The sequence below is a fragment of the Rhodamnia argentea genome, chromosome 7 (genome assembly GCF_020921035.1).
Source record: "Rhodamnia argentea isolate NSW1041297 chromosome 7, ASM2092103v1, whole genome shotgun sequence".
Taxonomy (NCBI): Eukaryota; Viridiplantae; Streptophyta; class Magnoliopsida; order Myrtales; family Myrtaceae; genus Rhodamnia; species Rhodamnia argentea.
In genome coordinates this window covers 6,399,395-6,417,565 of record NC_063156.1, presented here as the reverse complement: position 1 = coordinate 6,417,565, position 18,171 = coordinate 6,399,395, and the positions used below count along the sequence as shown (strand labels likewise).

The following is an 18,171-nucleotide window of genomic DNA, read 5'->3' as shown; positions in this document are numbered from 1 at the left end:
ACTGGGAAATTCAGAACTTGATATTTGCCACTTTTACTCGAAATATAGACATCAACTTTTGGGCCCCCTTTATTTGTCGAAAGAAATTATTTTAATTAAAGATGACCATTTGAATAATCAACACTCATAAAGGATTTATGTCTAAAAATTTTTGTGGAAATATGAAATATATTGGGGTTCATTTGTTTTTATAATAAGCGAGCAAGCATTTCTCCTTTAGCTTATATCCTTAACTTACATGTTAATACCGCAAAATGATCGGACCAAACGGGTGGAGGTAGCTTGATCGCCTCACCTGTCATTGAAACACAAGTGGGCGAACATGCTAGGCTTCGACTCAACACTCATAAAAGAAATTGCAGACCTCCTTAGATCGGCCAGTAAATTTGACTTCTCGATATCGGGGTATGAGCTCTTAATTGTACCCAAATTCCCTGACAATTGGACGACTCCCTCGCGTCAAATTCGGGGGCCTGGATAGTCGAATTTGGGATCAAAACCGGTGGTTTGTGGAGTTTTCCGATAACAAGACTAAAAAGTTGATTCCGAACATGGTTCTGGATCCTTTCGTTAGATCAAGCACAACTGCCCCCTTAACTTATTTTTTTCTGAATTTTGAAGTCCACGTGGAACCAACGTAGACTTCAATTTTTTTAAATGACAATTAAATGAAAAATTTAATTAAAAATGCCACGTGGAAATTTTGGCCGGAATTTTTGGCCGAAGGTACCAAAATGATCCTTTTTTCTCCAACTTGACACTAAAATAATCCAATTGAAACTTTTAGCGCTGATCTCCGTACATAATTTTTGGCATTAAAAGTGTACTTTTGCCAACTTTTTTCAAAACACAATAATAATAAGTACTAGCAACCACTAAAAATATCCATTTCTTTTGTGATTGCAAACAATATTTTGAGAATAGTTACTGTGACCAGTTTGAGCGAATTTCACAAGCGAGTGAAAATCATTGAAATTATCTTGAGTGCCGACGCGGGTCAAGAAGTTTTTTTTTTTAATTGCTTTGTCTTATAATTCTAAAAAGATTTGAAAGCAACATAAGATGCAACTTCAGCGCCACAACTCTATTTAGGGTTAATATCATGAAAAATCACAAATTGATACACCTATGACAAATATTTTTTTATTACGAAAAACCTCAAACTAGTATACTTGTGACAAATTTACCCCAAACTATTTTTTTTACCATAAAAAATCCTAAACCGATACACTTGTGATAAATTTACCCTAAAATAATTTTTTTTAATCACAAAAAACCCTAAACTTTTACACTTGTGACAAATTTACCCTTTGTTAAATTCAGTTAATACTACGAAAAATCCAAAATTGATATATTTGTGACAAACAAAGGGTAAAAACCTTAAACCGATACACTCATGAACTGTTACGTGCCATCTAACTCAGCAATTTGATGGTTAAATTTAACGAAAACTAACGGAGGGTAAATTTGTCACAAGTGTACCAGTTTGGGGTAAATTTGTCACAAATGTACCAGTTTCGGGTTTTTATGGTCAAAAAAATAATTTGAGATAAATTTGTCATAGGTATACCAGTTTGAAGTTTTTCGTGGTATTAACCCTTCTATTTAATGGTGACTAGCCAACCACATTTGCACGTGCATTTACTTTTTTTTTTTTAATATAATGACCAATTTTAGCCAAAAAAGAAAAAAGAAAAAGAAATTAGGGTCCCATTGTTTTTTTTTTTTTTTTAAGAATCGCACCATAGTTAATTATAAATAACGTACTGTCTTCTTAGGAAAGTCGAAAGAAACAAACATCACGATGACTTCGCTCATCCGATGATCCCACCACTTGCCGATCTCCTTCAGGCGATGCTTCATCCTCTCGAGTCTCTGACTCGCCTTGTCGACGTCCCTTCTGCCCTGGCTGCCACTGCTGCAGACGATGGCGCCTGGCCCGACCCAGTACCGGTCCCTGAGGTTGACCAATTCTTTCTCCAGAGAGCCAAGATCGAGTGGCAGCCACGACAGTGTGGGGCTGAGTCCAAACTCCAGGTTCGCTTCCTCTAAATTGGACGTTCTTTCTTTATCACGATCATCAGATGCATCAAAAGAACACAGTAAAACGGATGGAAGAGTATCGAGTTCAGCGGGGGTAGATGATTCGAAATGTCTAAATATGCTTCTGATTTCGATCAATGCAGAGGCTTAGATCGGCAACTGGTGGGATCATGCGATGAGTGAAGTCAAGGAAGACAGACGGACGTAATCAAAGAAGAAACACCAAGACCAAGAGTTTCGATTTGCATAGGTTTTATGCTGCGGAACGTGATAGCGAACGATCTTCTTTACGAATTATTCATCATTAAGACTAAGTGATAAGATTCTTGAATTTTGAAACTTTTGAATCTTCATTCTGGAAATTGTTCACAAATTCCATTGTTTTTTTTTTTTGGTAAGGATTCACAAATTCCATTGTTTATCTTTGAATTATTCTGATAAATCTTATTGTTTATGAATCTTTGTTTTAAAAACCTTTTCTCAGATCAGTTGTCTGTACAATCTTCTTTTTTTGTTTAAGATTTATCTACAACATATGCGAATGGTTTATCCAGGATTGTTCAATTGGCTTCATTAGCTTTAGAGGCTAGGTTCGCTTCTTTGAGGAATTCGAGTCTCCGAGTCTTTTCCACCAAAAAGTCTCGAATCGATGTGTGTGAATCGATAAAAGATAATTTCGGACAGGAATGTAAATGACAAGAAATTGAAAACTACGAAAATTCGAATCAATCGAGGCCAATCATTTGTTTGATCCTTAAAAAAGTCTCCAATTAACTCATAAAAGTGAGAAGTACACCAAATGAGATTCCAAACGTAGCAAATCTCAAGGAAATTATACTTATCCACAAGAATATAAAAGCCGTTAACAATTGTCAAAAAGAAGTTGCATGTGGATGTATGTTTGCTTTTGATAACTTCATTGGCGTGCTTGAGTCAATAACACTTATCTAAAAGAAGCTACATGTCGATGTATGTTAACTTCCTTGGCGAGTTGTCGATGTTTTCAAGTTATCAACTATTCTTTTCATCAATGACTTTTGATCATTGATTAAGTATGTCCATTATAATAAAAAAATTGGTCATTTGTTGATGTCATCAAAGTCTCACCACTTGAATAATCTCTCTTATATCTCATGTCGCCCCACATAATTACAATGTTGTGATCTTGGCGTAATGTTTGAATGGCAAAATGAGCAATTGATCAATGGAAGGTTATAGTAAAGGAATCATATGAGATCACATGTATATAAAGAGTATATAAGCGACTGGAGATGCTTCATATTATTTATTAAGCATGTCTTAGTAAGAGGTCTTAGTACATTAATAGTTATTGTTCTTGATTTTTCTGCTTCACGTCGATATAGTTGAGAAGCTACTAAAATTGTTCAAGTAGGAGGGGGCCTATTTGGTAACAAATTTGTTCATAAGAACAATTTCAGGGCAGAAATGATTTTTCAAATTTTGTTCCCTACATTTTTTTTTTCTTCTTGTTTCTGTTCTAAATCTGTTTCTATTCCCGGAATTTACCAACCAAATTTCTGTTCTTTTTCTCTTTTCGGGAAGAATCAGAGCAACAAAAGCATTACCAAACAGACCCTAAATGAGCTATAATTCTATGCATATGCTGTTTTGCCACACAATATCATCGGCAGATGAACAAATCGTAGAAGCACCAAACAAAGGATGTAAAATCGAAGTCAAAAGAAACACGTGTTAAGGCCTATTCTACGATTGAATCGAGACGATAACTTGGGAAAATAAAAGAGAAAAATAAAGAATAGAAACAGTAGAAGGTTGTATAACTATTCCTGTATTTCAAAAGAACCGTCCGACAACCCTAGACGACAACAAAGGTGAGATTCTTGGGACCTCCATCGTGCATCCATGGATGTTATCATCAAGTTTCTGATCCAGGTTTCTTCCTATGTACCTGCAACATCAATGAAAATAGCTGCAGTCAATTAGCTAGCAAGAAGATGTGCCAAAACCCTAATTAATCATCAAAGCAACCAATGAAACCATGTAAAGATTACTGTGCGTGCTAGGGGTGATCGGTTCCAAGGTATGTTTGATTTGTTAGAACCTACCCTATTTTTCTGGTCCAAAGCAAAAGATGATCAACATAATGATCACATACAACTATAAATAGTGAAAAGTCCGTTCCCCATTCATCACAATAATTTTTTACTGTAATTAAGAACCAATTCCAAAACTAATCCGATTCCCGAGTGCGTCTTCACTTGGAATGGAAACTGGACTTGTTCAAACCAGTTCCAAATCGAGAACCAGGAAATGTACCTGTTCATGTCGAGACCGGGAACTAGACCAGTTTTTCGGGTTGTCCGGTCCGATTCCCGGTTCCATCCGGTCCTGATGCACAACCCTACTACTCGGTTCTACCCGGTCCGGTTGCACAATCCTATTGCAGGTTACACAACCCTATTGCGTGCATTCCTGATTTACTCACAGAAGTTATACTTTGATTAACTAATTTGAGGTACGCTCCCAAAAAATTCCTTAGTAGTGCTGTTTCGATATTAATTTTTCACTGACGGTGAATCGAATAAGAAACTTGAATTGCGTAAATTACCTGAGATGAAGTAGTGCTGATTAAACCCGTTAATACCATGCTGTTGGGGTGGGATTCCAGAAGCAATCTCTCTTTCTTGATTCAAATTTTCTAAACTTTGCCCCTGATATGGGATCGAATCGATTATGCAGCTCCCACTGTCGCGCACGTAAGTACTATTCATGGCAGTACCATGAACGACCCCTCCTTTGAAACTCCCCTCGGTGTTCGTGCTCGTCCCAGGGTCGCCCGCCATCGCGTTCGTGCTCTTGTTGTTCCACCCCACGAGGCTGCGTGCTGTGCCGTGGCTTCTCTTGCTGAGCTCCCCTTGCAAGTGTTGCCATCGGATCGCTTGATTCTGGTACAAGCTCTTGTAGTACTGGAGCTCGTTTTGTGTCCTTTGGTACTCCCCGAACGCGCCGTGGACTGGGTCCTGCTGCCGGAGCCTGGCCTCCCAGACGAGCGAGTCGGCGAGCCGCTGCCGGTCCTCCTTGCACACGCCAAGCACCATCTTGGTGACGTTGCTGACGCCAAAGACCTTGTGCACGGCTTGGAATTCCAGGGATTTCTCCGCCGGGAAGTACGGAGACAGCACGCAGCTGTCGTTGCACTTCTTCCTTTGGTGCTTGCACGAGGCGCACGCAGCGTGCGTGCCGCCGGTGCCATTGCTGATCGGTCTATGCATGGGTCGTCCTGCATCAAGACGATGGACAAAGATATAAAGACGAGGACACGAATATGCCTTCATGTTTCTTTTGCTTAAAAGAAATGTCCTCGTATAGATCAATGCTCAGTTAACAAACCTCGAATTGGATTAGAGTTGGGATGAGATTCAAATTGCATGTGAGTTTATAAATTCAAAGGCGCTAAAAAGAAAGCGTGGTGGGTTTTCCATGGACATGAAAAGGTTATGTCTAAGTAGGAAAGATAAAATATATCTTGAAGATTGTCGATTAGGATTTAGGTCAATCATAGAAAGAAACAGTCCAATTCTAGGGCAACTATATCTAACAAACCCTTGTTTGTTAAGTCAATTATACTCTTTGATAAGGGAAACAAAATCTTGGTTGGATTTGGCTTCTTTCAATTTGAAGACTTGTAAGATAGGGTTGGTTGCATCTATATCAAATAGATGCCCCAATTTAAACAAGTTTAAAAAAAAACAATTTATCTAATCCAGAAAAACAAAAGAGTGAGAAAAAATGCAAAAAATACTGGGGATTTAGTCTAAGATCATAGGACATAGGGGTGATCGGCTACCTTGGAGCCGGAACCGTCCATTGAGGACAAATTCCGAAGGATTGGAACCGGGAACAGAACCAACCCACCCAGGAACCGGACCTTCGGTCACACCAAGTTTCCAAGTTTCACACGATCAGCATCCAACTTGTCCCATCCAGATTTTTTTTGTCCGGCAAAAAAAAAAAGTCATGTTCTTTAATTGCCCTAATGTTTGTAATAAAAAAAAAATTCAAACACGTGCAAAGAATACTTCACTTTGATGTCAATACTTCGAAGATTGAGTAGATTGATGAAACTAAAAATGAGTAAATGGCAGCAAATTAGGTCTCCAACTTACAAACGACCGAGAACGAGAAAGGAAGGTGGGACCGTGAGTCTTGTCTACGAAGCCTCCGGCAGTGAGTCAATTTAGAGTTGAGAGACTGAGGAAGTTGCTTGAAAGAGTGGAGACGAGAGAGACCAAGAGACGACTGACAAGTGGGATTATATATATATATATATATATATATATATATTTTTTTTCCGGCCAGACCTATTTCGGACGGTTTCCCTGGGAACCGCCGATTCTTGGTCGGTCCAGTCTGATTACGGACAGTTCCCGATTTCTTTGCACATCCCTAGCTGGGCATGTTAGGCTAAACCCCTTATGAGCCCATCATGTTCCCGAATGAGTGTTTTATGTTGTTTGAACACTCTTTTTCACGTAAGATTTATAAATAATTAAACATCACAGTTGATTACGTAATTCTATTCTCTAATTGAGTTTGCTTAACTTTTTTCTAGCAGATGAATTTGCTTAATTAGTTTATTAGTAAATAAAAATTTCTTGAAAGTTACTTCTTATTACTAATTTTTCCATTCTCAATACTGTTAATTTAACTACACTAGTTGAAATAATAATAATAATAATAATAATAATAATAATAATAATAATAGTAGGAGGGGCCATACTAATTAAGTGTCCCGTTGTACTGGACTGGAATTTTTATAATTAATAGGAATAATTATTAGATATGGAGATTGAATATCTACCGTTAGATAAGATGAGTTTTACGGTTGCAATGAAGCCAAAGTGGTAGATCGAGCCCGAAGTAGTCGAAGTCTCACACAACGGCAAATTAACTAATGATATCTCTCTCTAAAGTTCTCTCCTAATATATTTCTCTCTCTAAAGTTCCTCTGGCGATTCATGAGAAGCCGAAGCGATAGATCGAGCACTTAGGCAACTCTATTAAAGATGAACTAGCCATAATAAGTCAAGCGTCACACGACGGCCAAATTACCTGACCATCTGGGGGGTCGGTGACGTCCGATTTGAGCTCTTGGCTCTCGACCAAACCAAGAGCTCGTGAGCCTCGGCCACGGCTTTTCAGTCGGTTTCGATGCAAAACAAACGGTAGGCTGTGCTTAGAGGTCGACTAAGACTCGATTAAAGCAAGAATCACGAAGACATATGGAAAGAATTGAGATCTCGCATTAGAGGCCAAGCTCGAAGGTGTTAACGGCAACTACCTGGTTTCGCGATGAAACTCCGAATGGGATAGTTCGGGATGCTCCTTGGGATCGTAGGAGGCTTTGAGGACCGATTAGAAGTGTCGGGTTTACTCCGGAAGGCTCAACGAAGCTCTGGAAGCTCTCGGCCAAGCTTCATCAATTAGTTGACCTAACCAAAAAAAAAGTCAAATAATGGTCATATAGCAAACGTAGAATGTTAGATACAACTTTTAGATCAGTTAATTTGAATAAACGTTTTGAATAATTTAATCAGTAAATGTTCCGTTTTTTTCTTGGTTTTCTCGAGTATGCTATCTAGATTATGATTTACAGATAGTTAAATATCATATATATGTTATGTTGGGATTGAAATTCCATATTGTTGTGTTTGTAAATTCGAAGTTACTTAAAAAAAAAAGTGTTTTAGAATAGACAAAGGCGTGTTTTACTAAATATTGTGGCGAAGTTGGACAACCAATGGTGAGCCCAATGTTGTGGATAGTATTTATTTCTTATTACGCATTTTTTTGCTAAATGCGACAAATCGGATAATATGAAATAGTTTGTTTAATTGCAAGATGAGATAACTAAATAATAGAAAACGATAAATGATGTTCATTTGTGATCAATCAATTGAATGAATGCTATGAACTGTTTGCCAACTTCATTGCTGTCGTTGGGTTTCTGGTAAGTCTTCTTTTTCTTTGTTCTTTTCTTCTCCTTCTTCCTTCAGTCGGTCGCCACCGGCGATCGGCCAGAGGTGAGGTGGCAAGGGCGAGGCCGACCTTGCTGGCCCTCGCTGCAAGCTAGAGGAAGAAGGAGAAGGACAAAGAAAAAAGAAGAGAAAAAATATATATGTAAATAAATGTAAGAAATTTGAAAAAGTATTTAAATCTTATTAAAATTTGCCGCATCGGTCTTGACCAGCTAAAGTTGGCTGGATGAACTGAGTAGGCATAAATGCAAAAGGTTTACGACTCAATTGGCGACAAAAATTTAGGACTGAATTGGCACAGTTACAATAGGTTAAACACTTTTTGTTATAATATTGCCCTAAATTTGCCATTCTTTATGCTATTGATCTATAAAAAGACTAGTATGTGTTTCGGAGAACTTGTTAAATATAGTTAATTTGAAATAACTTATTGTTAAAGCAATGATTACACATAATACAAGAGTAGCTAGTGTATTGAAATTTATAATAGCTCTTGATCTACATTCCCCTAAAGGCGTTAGAGAGCATTGGAGATGCAACTCATCCCCTCAAAGTCTTCCGAAAAAATAACCAAACGCCATTTGCATTTGGCCAAATCCCTTTAAAGCCCCAAAGCCCGTTTCAAATGACGAACCAAACAAGCCGTATAACTCTTTCTTATTTAGCTACTCCGTAAGTGTCTTTGGAGCACTCGTTAATAAGAGATGAAGATTCTTTATTCTTTAGGGCACTCTTCTCAACATCTTCACAAGTTATTGAGATTTTTTTAAATGTCAAGAGATTACCGTGTAACGTGGAAAAATTCACCTTTCGTTAGTAAAAATCTGAATACTAAAAGTGCGAAAGAGATTTTCCTTCCATCCGTCGAAACAAGCTTTATCAAATGCTGGCCTACATTGATCATATTAAAAGTGGCCCTAACTAAATGCTACTTCCATCTTACCGCGATAACATGGAACCCCATCTTGTTGGAGAAATCATTTTGTGAGCATCGTAATCGTCCACGGCATCATCGGCTGAGCTGACGGGTGTATGACGGTCAATGACGACGCGCCACCTGGAAAATGGTTCCTTGCTTTGGGAGCTACACATGGACAAGCATCTTTGGCTTCATGTGATGTTCTAATCCGGTGTCCTAATCCTACAGCTGTATTTGTCCGCAAATCCTGTTGTGGGTATTCATGATAATGTATTTGCTAATTAAGCAAAGTGTCGTAATGATTTCTTCTTCCATGCTCATCATTTAAGTAACTTCCCTTGCCCAACACTTAACCCAACTAACAACCACCAAACACCACCATTTTTGCTGTCCAATGCCTCTGCACTTCCCCTTAAAGAAACAGAAAGCTTTTCCTTTATGCAACCATCATTGTACAAAAAGATACAGAAGATAAAGATAAAGAGAGAGAGAGAGAGAGAGAGAGAGTTTGTTTAGCTGCTAAAGTGGGTGCTCAAGATTCTCAAGCTTAATAAATTCCCACCTCCCCTCCAATCCAATTCGAATTTGAAACTCTCCTCCTGCTTCCATCTCTTTTCTTTGTCCACCATGAAGAGCGAGCAAATTTAGAGTACAGAGAGAGAGAGAGAGAGGGAGAGAGAGAGAGAGGGAGGGAGAGAAGACATTCTCGTTTTTGCTTTTTCAAGAAAGGAGGAAGAAGAAGAAGAAGATTAGAATGAGCACGGCAAGATTCATCAAGTGTGTGACTGTTGGTGATGGAGCTGTTGGGAAGACGTGCATGCTCATCTCTTACACCAGCAACACCTTCCCCACGGTCTGATGTGTTCCTAGCTTTTATAAGTTTCATGCTTCTTTCAGGACTTGCGAACCCTTAATTTTGATATGGTTGTGCCGTATTTTCTTTCCAATCGATCGAGAATTTTGCAATGGCAGTTCTCGTCCGTGAAAATGAAGATTCTCGGTGCGTGCGAATTGGCGACAGTTGAAACGATTTCACGTCTTCTTTTTGCCATGTTGCAGGATTATGTGCCTACTGTGTTTGACAACTTCAGTGCCAATGTGGTGGTGGATGGAAGCACAGTTAACCTTGGGCTGTGGGATACGGCTGGTGAGTGTGTGCACTTGTTCTCTGAAAATTTGTGCTGTACTAACTTTCGTAATTCAGGCATTACATACTTCCCAGTTATAATTAGACAGCAAAATCAATCTCTGAAAAACAGAGGACCTAATTGGATTAGGTCCTCTGTTTTTCTAGACTACTAAAACTGCTCCTAATCTGTAAATTTCCTTTGTCTCTGCTGGTGCTAGGATGGAGTTCAAATTTCAGTTCAAACTCAACTTTTCTATATTTGACAATGTGCTTAGCTTTTGCTGAGATTTATACAATAGAGCAAATTAGCGGAAATGTAGTTTAATTGAGAAACGGTCACTTATGCAAACCAATTGCTCTGTATTTTTATGAATTCAGAAAAATGTCAGTGTAGAATCATGCACCGTTGATAATAGACAGGACCAATGATTAGTCCTACCGCCAAAGCTTAAGCTTTAAAATGATCTCGACTCTGATGTAAAATTGTCTTGATTTGGGCTTTTCTCTTCTTGCTTGCAGGACAGGAGGATTACAACAGGCTGAGGCCTTTGAGTTACAGAGGGGCTGATGTCTTCCTGTTAGCATATTCCCTCACCAGCAAAGCCAGTTATGAAAACATTGCCAAGAAGGTAAACTATCTTCGTTGTAATACAGCCGATACGATTCATTTTGTCTCGCTGCTTATGATCCGTCATTCTCGGCTTTTCTTCGTGACCAGTGGATCCCCGAGCTGAGGCATTATGCCCCGACCGTGCCGATTATTCTGGTAGGGACAAAGCTGGGTAAGTCCAGATACTCTTTATCTCGCCATGGCTTGTAGCTAATATCAGTAGCCGAATTCGATGTGTGAACTCTTGGATTTGATGTGTCCCCAGATTTAAGGGAAGACAAGCACTACTTGATAAATCACCCCGGGGCAACCCCAACCACAGCTGCACAGGCAAGTCAACATCCGCCAATAACAATATCTTTGATTCAGCGAGTCCAATTTCGCAGCTAATTTATTTAAGTCTTTCTCCTTTGTAAATGAACTCAAAGAAACCATTCAATGTCTTGTTAGGGAGAGGAGCTGAAGAAGAACATTGGTGCTGCTGCTTACATAGAGTGCAGCTCCAAGACCCAGCAGGTTCATTTTCTTCTCCCCCTCATTAATATAACTAGAAGCATTAATGCGGCTGCTTACATATAGTTCCTCTGTGTAAACATTTGCAGAATGTGAAGGCGGTCTTTGACGCAGCGATCAAGGTGGTCCTGCAGCCTCCAAAGCCGAAGAAGAAGCTAAGAAAAGCGAGGCCATGCATCTTCCTATGAGACATCTACATTGCCTCATCCAGACGGCGATTGTATAATTCTAGATTATCGACGTCCTCACCTCCTGGACATATTCTCAAAAGACAGCTCGAAATATTTTCTCATGATCTGTAATTTTCTTTGCTTGCTCATTTATCCCTCCCATCCTTCACTTCAGCTGAACAACCTGTGCAATTGTGTTGGGAGTTGATTCAAAGATTACGAAATAGATTATATGCATAAGCATAAGCATAAAGAGAAAGAGGCCAAGGCTTGACCAGTGCATGCTTTTTGAGAGCTCATCAAATCCCTGAACATAGTTCTCTCAGCTCTTGCCAAATAGTCTCACGAACTAATCAGGTGGAGTTTAGTTTTGATCTTATGTCCGTGTCTATGGAAAATGTACACATGTTAAAAAAGAGCCGGGAAATGTGAATCGGAAAAAGTGTAATTGAGTTTTAAAATTTGCAAAAAGTGCAATCAAGTCCTAAAACTTGTCAAATTGGTGCAATCGAATTCTTCTGTTAACTCCATCCAACTTGACTAATGGAAAATACTGACGTGGCTTTTTTTTTTCTATCCCACGTACAGCTGACGTGGTCAAAACGACGTCGTTTTGGGCAAAACCTAAATTTTAAACCCTCGCACGCCAAACACTCCCACTCTATTGCCTGCCCTTCCGGCGATGGTGGGGGCAGCGGCGGCGAGGGCTGCAATAGTCCTCGCCTGCATCTTCCCTTCCCTTTTTCCCCGACAAGAAATTCATTTTCAGCCCCTTACATTTGCATGATCAAAATTTAGGAATCATAACTGCTTTTTTAATGAGACTTTTTTAGCTCCCCTTTTATTTATTGACAATAAAGGAAAAGGAGAGAGGATTTTGTTTCTTTGTTTGAGAGCTTAGGTGCCCTACCTATATAAAGCAAGACCAAATGCGGAGAGGGGGCTTGACAATTGAAATTAGCAAGAGAGAAGGCGAGCAATGGAGAGAAGACCCACTTTCCCCACGTTCACGAAATAAGAGAGAGAGAGATCAGAGAAAGAAAAGTTTCTTCATCTTTTCCAGCAGGTCACAAGAACACCCGTCCCGCCACTCCACCACGTCCAGGAGGAGATTTGAAAGAGAAGATGTTCAGATTTATGAGAGAAAAAGCATGGGAGGTGGGTCTCTTCAAGGCCTTGAACGTCGGCCACTTGGGAGGACTTCTGTGGAATCAAACGTTCTGCACATTGGAGATTACTCTTGAGACGCCGCAGCCACGAGCCTTGCCCCAGCCACGAAGCCAGCCGTGCTGAGCACCGACGACAAACTCCTGCCTTCGATCCTGACGCCAGCCGCGGTCTCTTCCGGCCATACCTCGCTGCTTCGCCCAACACCCCCTACACCGCGACGACCCCCAGCCTGGCTGCGAGCCGAACGCCCCCATCAACGGTTGAGTCCCTGCCGTCCGAACATCGTCCGTGAATCCACCGCCCATCAGTTCGAATTAGTAAAACTTTATCTGCCAAATAGGTAAAATTCTTATCTGATTAGATTTCATTTAAATATTCCGTTGCCTAATTCGTATGATACCGATATCTACTTTGCATATTGAGTGATTGATACATCCCCTAATTAGAAAACTTCCCTAATTTGCAACGTGCATATAATCCATAATTCACACTTTAGATAGAACGATGGATTGCCCCGCAAGAATCGGTAGTTCGATCTTTAAGGCCGTAGATTAGGTTACCATCCTCATTGGCAACAATTTCAAGTTCGATTTAGACATGTTTCCTTACCTGAATCCATGGATGATATCTTTAATATTTGAGCATATCTTTGTGATTTGAGTGTTGACTTTGTTCAATTGTTTCCTTTTCTAAAAAAAGAATGGATTGCTTGTTAGATTGCATTGCGTATTTAGGTTAGGTTGCATGTTAGAATAGATCTATAATAGATTGGAACGATTCTAGATAGAGCTTCCCTTAACAGATTAGGGTAAAATTTTCCTAATTGAAATATGATTTAATCTAAATTATTCCCTAAATGAGATATGATAACCTTCGTTTAGGGTAGTTTTCATTTCGTTAATTTTTTTAATCGCAAGTTTTAATGAAATTCCGAGAGATACCGTGCGCACGAGATGTAGAATGGGTTGCCGGGTCATCACCACTCGTTATGCCATGCGTGCCATGATCACCCGCGGGGTGAACCGCTGTTGGCATGCCACGCGAGCACCGTGTCATTGGTTGGGGGCCTTGATTCCTGCATTTTGGGAAGATTTAAGACAAAAGGACCTTTTTAATTATTTGGTAATTATTCAGCTCGGTCTTAGTACTAACATCTCTTCCTATCTCTTATGGAAAATGTGGACCATTGAACCAAAGTCCAAAGAATCTTTAAGGTTACATTTGGTCGTTAGAATAAAAATCAAAATATATATATTTTATCATATTCTTTGTTTGGTAGATATCCAGGATAGGATAAAGGATGATGTAGTAGATATTGTCCGAATAAAGATATCCTAAGGAAGAGAGTGGGATAGACCTAGATAGGATTTCTCCAAAGAGCAGACATGGAAACAACCAGATTTTTTCCACAACCACCGCCTCTCGGCGGTGGCAATGGTCGAAGTGTGACAGCCTCTCCAACAACGACAGGGCGGGGTGTTCGAAAGCAAAGCCGGGTATCTCCACAACCTTCATTCTTTAATCAATTGTTTGGCGTGATATGAGATTGTTTCCCTCGTTCTTTAATTGCTTGAACCTTTCCAAAATTCAAATAAAGTTTCGACACGTTATGAAAAACTCGAGGTTGATCATCGACTTTGAAATAGCTCTCTTGGACAAATAGCATGAGCGCATCTTCAACTTTGTGAAAAGAGGCTGAATAATTTCATTGTTCAGCATGTGTTTACTCACTTGACAAGATAACGAGCAAGGCCGGCGGGTCTTTCTCCAAAGATTTGACTCCAAATCAAGAGCCCAAGTTCTATTGGGTCTACTCAAATGATGTTGTGCCCAAAGTTAGATGGCACAAGCCTCTACTCAGCAATAATCTTTAAATAATTTTTAAAGATTATGATGTTTCAACAAAACAGAGTTAATCTCAGTTTGCCCTTACCTCTACTTATCCGACTTCATATCCGTAGTTCACCAAATAGTATATAGGATATGAAAAAATCATTAGATTTCTTATCATATCTTATGTCCTATCTTGACTAGAAATTCGGACGACCAAACGTAGCTTTTGTTCATCACTTATTCGATATTGGGTTATCACCTCCTAACTCATTGAATACAAAGTGAATGGTTAATTCATAACAAGCACCATTAGTAACATTGGTCTCCACACTTCCTATTCATTATAGATGAGAATTAAGCTAACTAAAGAACTACATTCGTTTTATATTTTAGTTAATTTTTGGTGGTCTTTCTAGCTAAAAAATATTTTTTTCAGTTAAAACCAAGTGTATTAACTAATTAACCTAAGTGTTTTAACCTAAGCTATTACAAATTGAGGTCGGAGGCATCGACCTTTTGGCCGTCTTCAAGCTTGGGTCACCTCACATTGGGCCGACATCCACCTGGTCGGGTTTCCAAACATTCATCAATTCAAACATTCAAACAAGCATTCAAAATGAACAAAGTTCATTAACACTAATCGATCAAACAATGACCTCGGGATCGGCTTTTGAGTTTTGTGCTTTGATATTAACCCACGAGTGTTAACCAATTTAAGTGATAGTTAATGATGAACAATATTGGTTATATTCCTAAATTTAGTTCTTGTAATCCTACATGATTACCCATCGCAACACAGTCATCCATATATGAGTGCGAAATTCAATCATCAAATTGATTAGATCTTTGGCCAGCCAAATTGGTTTTGGTTTTCACGAAATTAACATATGGAAAAAAAATGAAATGATTCTTTACAAGTTTTGTGAATAAATTTTGCAAAATGATGCACTCAAAAGTCACAAAAAATCAAACAAAACTCAAAGGACAAAACGGAAATAGAATTCTCAAAAAATTTCATTCTATTGATGGATCGATGGAACCGATTAAACACATTTAGATTTCAACTGAAATTTTACATGTTACAAGCAACTTTATCAAGAAAGTTTCTTGAGGTAAAATTATCAAAAAATCATGGAAAATCAAGAATCAATGAAGATATCTTGAATTAGAGAAGTCAGAATAAACTTCAAAAATCTAGAGCGATAGATTTGTTTTAGGTTGGCCTACAAAACAATTTTCTGTTGAAACACAGGTGAAAACGATTTTTTATAAATAATCAGGCACTTTTCTGCGAAAACTCAAAACACGAAAGTTCTTAAAGACACATTTTCCTAATAGCTTGTAAAATCTCACGTGTTTTTCTATTTTTCTCGAATTCTTGAAGTACAATCGGGTCAAATTGACTAATTTCGAGTCAAACCGGTTGTAATTGGTTCAAGTGATCTAAATCGATTTTAAAATAGGGGACAATATCACAAAAAACTCCAAAGCGATACACCTATGATAAATTTATCCCAAATTAATTTTTTGACCACAAAAAATCACAAACCGGCTACATCCGTGACAAATTCATCCCAAACTATTTTTCGATCATCAAAAATCCCAAACTAGTACATCTATGATAAATTTATCCCAAACTAATTATTTTGACCACAAAAAATCATAATTTGGTACACATGTGATAAATTTACCCTTCGTTAGTTTCCGTTAAATTGTATTTATATCACAAAAAATCTCAAATTGATACAATAGAGGATAAAAACCCCAAACGTGTATATCCAGCAATTGCCACATGTCATCCAACTCAGCAATTTGACAATAAAATTTAATAAAAACTATCGAAGAGTAAATTTGTCACAAGTTTACCAATTTGGGATAAATTTGTCAAAGGTATACTATTTTACATTTTTTTATGGTCAAAAAAATAATTCGGGATAAATTTATCATATATATACCAATTTGAGATTTTTCATGGTATTAACCCTTAAACTAAACACCCTAAGCTTTCTAATAGTGGTTTCAATTGGACTTCGTTTGCCATGTGAACCAAATTGAAACATAATCAATTGAAGAACTCCAAGATAAAACTGAATAAGTAATCCTTTAAGGGCTCACTTCTCTTTGATTGATTGATTGTGAATCAAGGTCAATTGACCTAATTGCATGCGTCTTTAAATTCTCGTGCGTGTGATTTCTAGATGCGTGCTAGGGTGACGCGTGTTGCAATGGGTAGTCATGTAGGACGACTAGGACTTAATTTAATAAGTTAACCAATATTGGTCATCATTACACGCTTGCTAATGATGATCAATCATCCTTAATTGTTGCTTAAATTGGTTAACACTCACGGGTTAATCTCAATGCATGAAATTCAAAGGCCAATCCCGAAGCCATTGCTTTGATTGATTGGTGTGAATGAACTTTGTTCATTTCGAATACTTGATTGAATGTTTGAACAAATGAATGAATGTTTGAAAACCCAACCCGACGGATGTCACCCAATGCGAGGCAATCCATGGAGGTGAAGGCGACTCGAGCTTGAAGATGACGGAAATTTGTAATAGTTTAGGTTAAATCACTTGGTTTTATCTATAAAAAAATAATTTTTAGTTAGAAAAGCGATGAAATAAATAAAATGAATGTAGTTCTTTAGTTAGTTTAGTTCTCCCCTTCAATGAATAGGAAGTGTGGAGACCAACGTTACTAAAGGCACATTTTATGAATTATCCATCCACTTTGTATTCAATGAGTTGGGATGTGATGACCCAATCTCGGATAAGTCCACATTTCCAATAAGTTAGGAAGTCTCTTGTGTCAAGCTTCCGATGGCTCGTGTCTCCAGGCTTGTGAAGATGGCCATGTATATTTTTTACCCGACTTTGTATAGGGTTTTTCCTTTACAATATACCCGACGAGTTGCGGGTTTTGCCCTATCACATTTAGAATAATTCATATCTACGTTAATTTGTGTGTTTTTCTTACCGCATTATTATTTCAACTTATTTGTTGGTTAATTTCTTTTATAGACCAAGATAGGTTTAGTGTAGAATAGTATGAAAATGGACTACAAGAACAAGTGCATAATCACTTGGAGATGGCTTCACCGAAATTTGAGATCATGTGTGCACATTTGTGGGCAAAAACAACTAATTTAGGTACCCAAAAAGCGTTCATAAAAACATTAGCGTAATCAAGGCCCCTTACTTAGAACTCTGGTTCCATAGAGATTAATGTGATCCTCTCCCATCTTAATTGAATTTCTAACCAACCCAAAAAAGGTTACTAGCGACTCCGGATGAATGAAAATATAACATTTCAAAAACGAAATGTCCTAAACGGTCACCATAAGACTTGGGAGTGTGCTTCCCCGTGGGGAGATGAGCCCTTCAAATCGTCTTAACAATCTTTTCAAATTGTTTTCTCAGTTTGGTGGATGTTCACACTTATGGGAAAATACCTTAACGAGATAAACCCTAGAGGTCCTCTTCGGAAGGGTTGTGACAGCTTGGCAACTCTACTGAGAAACCACATGAGGTCACCACAATTTGGCCACATGAGGTCATTGATCTGGTTTCGAGGTTGGTCCATGGAAATGGTCCCACCAACTTCCCTTTTTTTAAAAAGAATACCATGATGTGTCAACGGGTGCAAAGGTGTACTTGCAAAAAAGATAAATTGTCCTATTGTTTGTAAAAAAAAAAAAATCAAACAAGTGCAAAGAATATTCACTTTCCTCTTAAGACTTCGAATAGTGAGCAAATTGA

The 18,171-nt window shown here is 38.5% G+C and overlaps 3 protein-coding genes and 1 long non-coding RNA gene across 6 annotated transcripts in view; 2 read left to right on the top strand and 2 right to left on the bottom strand.

Moving 5' to 3' along the window:
• Window positions 1–18,171, bottom strand: part of LOC115746805 — a 959,385-nt gene that overhangs the window by 760,255 nt on the left and 180,959 nt on the right. The window lies entirely within an intron of this gene.
• LOC125315899 lies at window positions 1,853–14,424 on the top strand. The gene is made up of 3 exons (XR_007199176.1): window positions 1,853–2,037; window positions 2,187–2,247; window positions 14,415–14,424. It is a non-coding gene; the product is annotated as an uncharacterized LOC125315899 (long non-coding RNA).
• On the bottom strand, window positions 3,504–5,434 carry LOC115754520 (LOB domain-containing protein 2). Of its 2 annotated transcripts, XM_030693555.2 has the most exons (3): window positions 5,416–5,434; window positions 4,634–5,305; window positions 3,504–3,973 (listed from the first exon to the last, which is right to left on the bottom strand). In XM_030693555.2, exons 2-3 carry the CDS (start codon window positions 5,295–5,297, stop codon window positions 3,966–3,968), a joined length of 672 nt encoding a protein of 223 aa, XP_030549415.2. In that variant the 5' UTR covers window positions 5,298–5,305; window positions 5,416–5,434; the 3' UTR covers window positions 3,504–3,965. The 2 variants fall into 2 exon arrangements, with proteins under 2 accessions (XP_030549415.2, XP_048138094.1); XM_048282137.1 differs by lacking the exon at window positions 5,416–5,434 and having other exon boundaries at window positions 4,634–5,409.
• Window positions 9,459–11,553, top strand: LOC115754521 (rac-like GTP-binding protein RAC2). 2 transcript variants are annotated; one of them, XM_048282146.1, is made up of 8 exons: window positions 9,459–9,644; window positions 9,675–9,835; window positions 10,042–10,129; window positions 10,631–10,740; window positions 10,830–10,893; window positions 10,987–11,051; window positions 11,172–11,237; window positions 11,324–11,553. In XM_048282146.1, exons 2-8 carry the CDS (start codon window positions 9,737–9,739, stop codon window positions 11,420–11,422), a joined length of 591 nt encoding a protein of 196 aa, XP_048138103.1. In that variant the 5' UTR covers window positions 9,459–9,644; window positions 9,675–9,736; the 3' UTR covers window positions 11,423–11,553. The 2 variants fall into 2 exon arrangements, with proteins under 2 accessions (XP_048138103.1, XP_030549416.2); XM_030693556.2 differs by having other exon boundaries at window positions 9,459–9,835.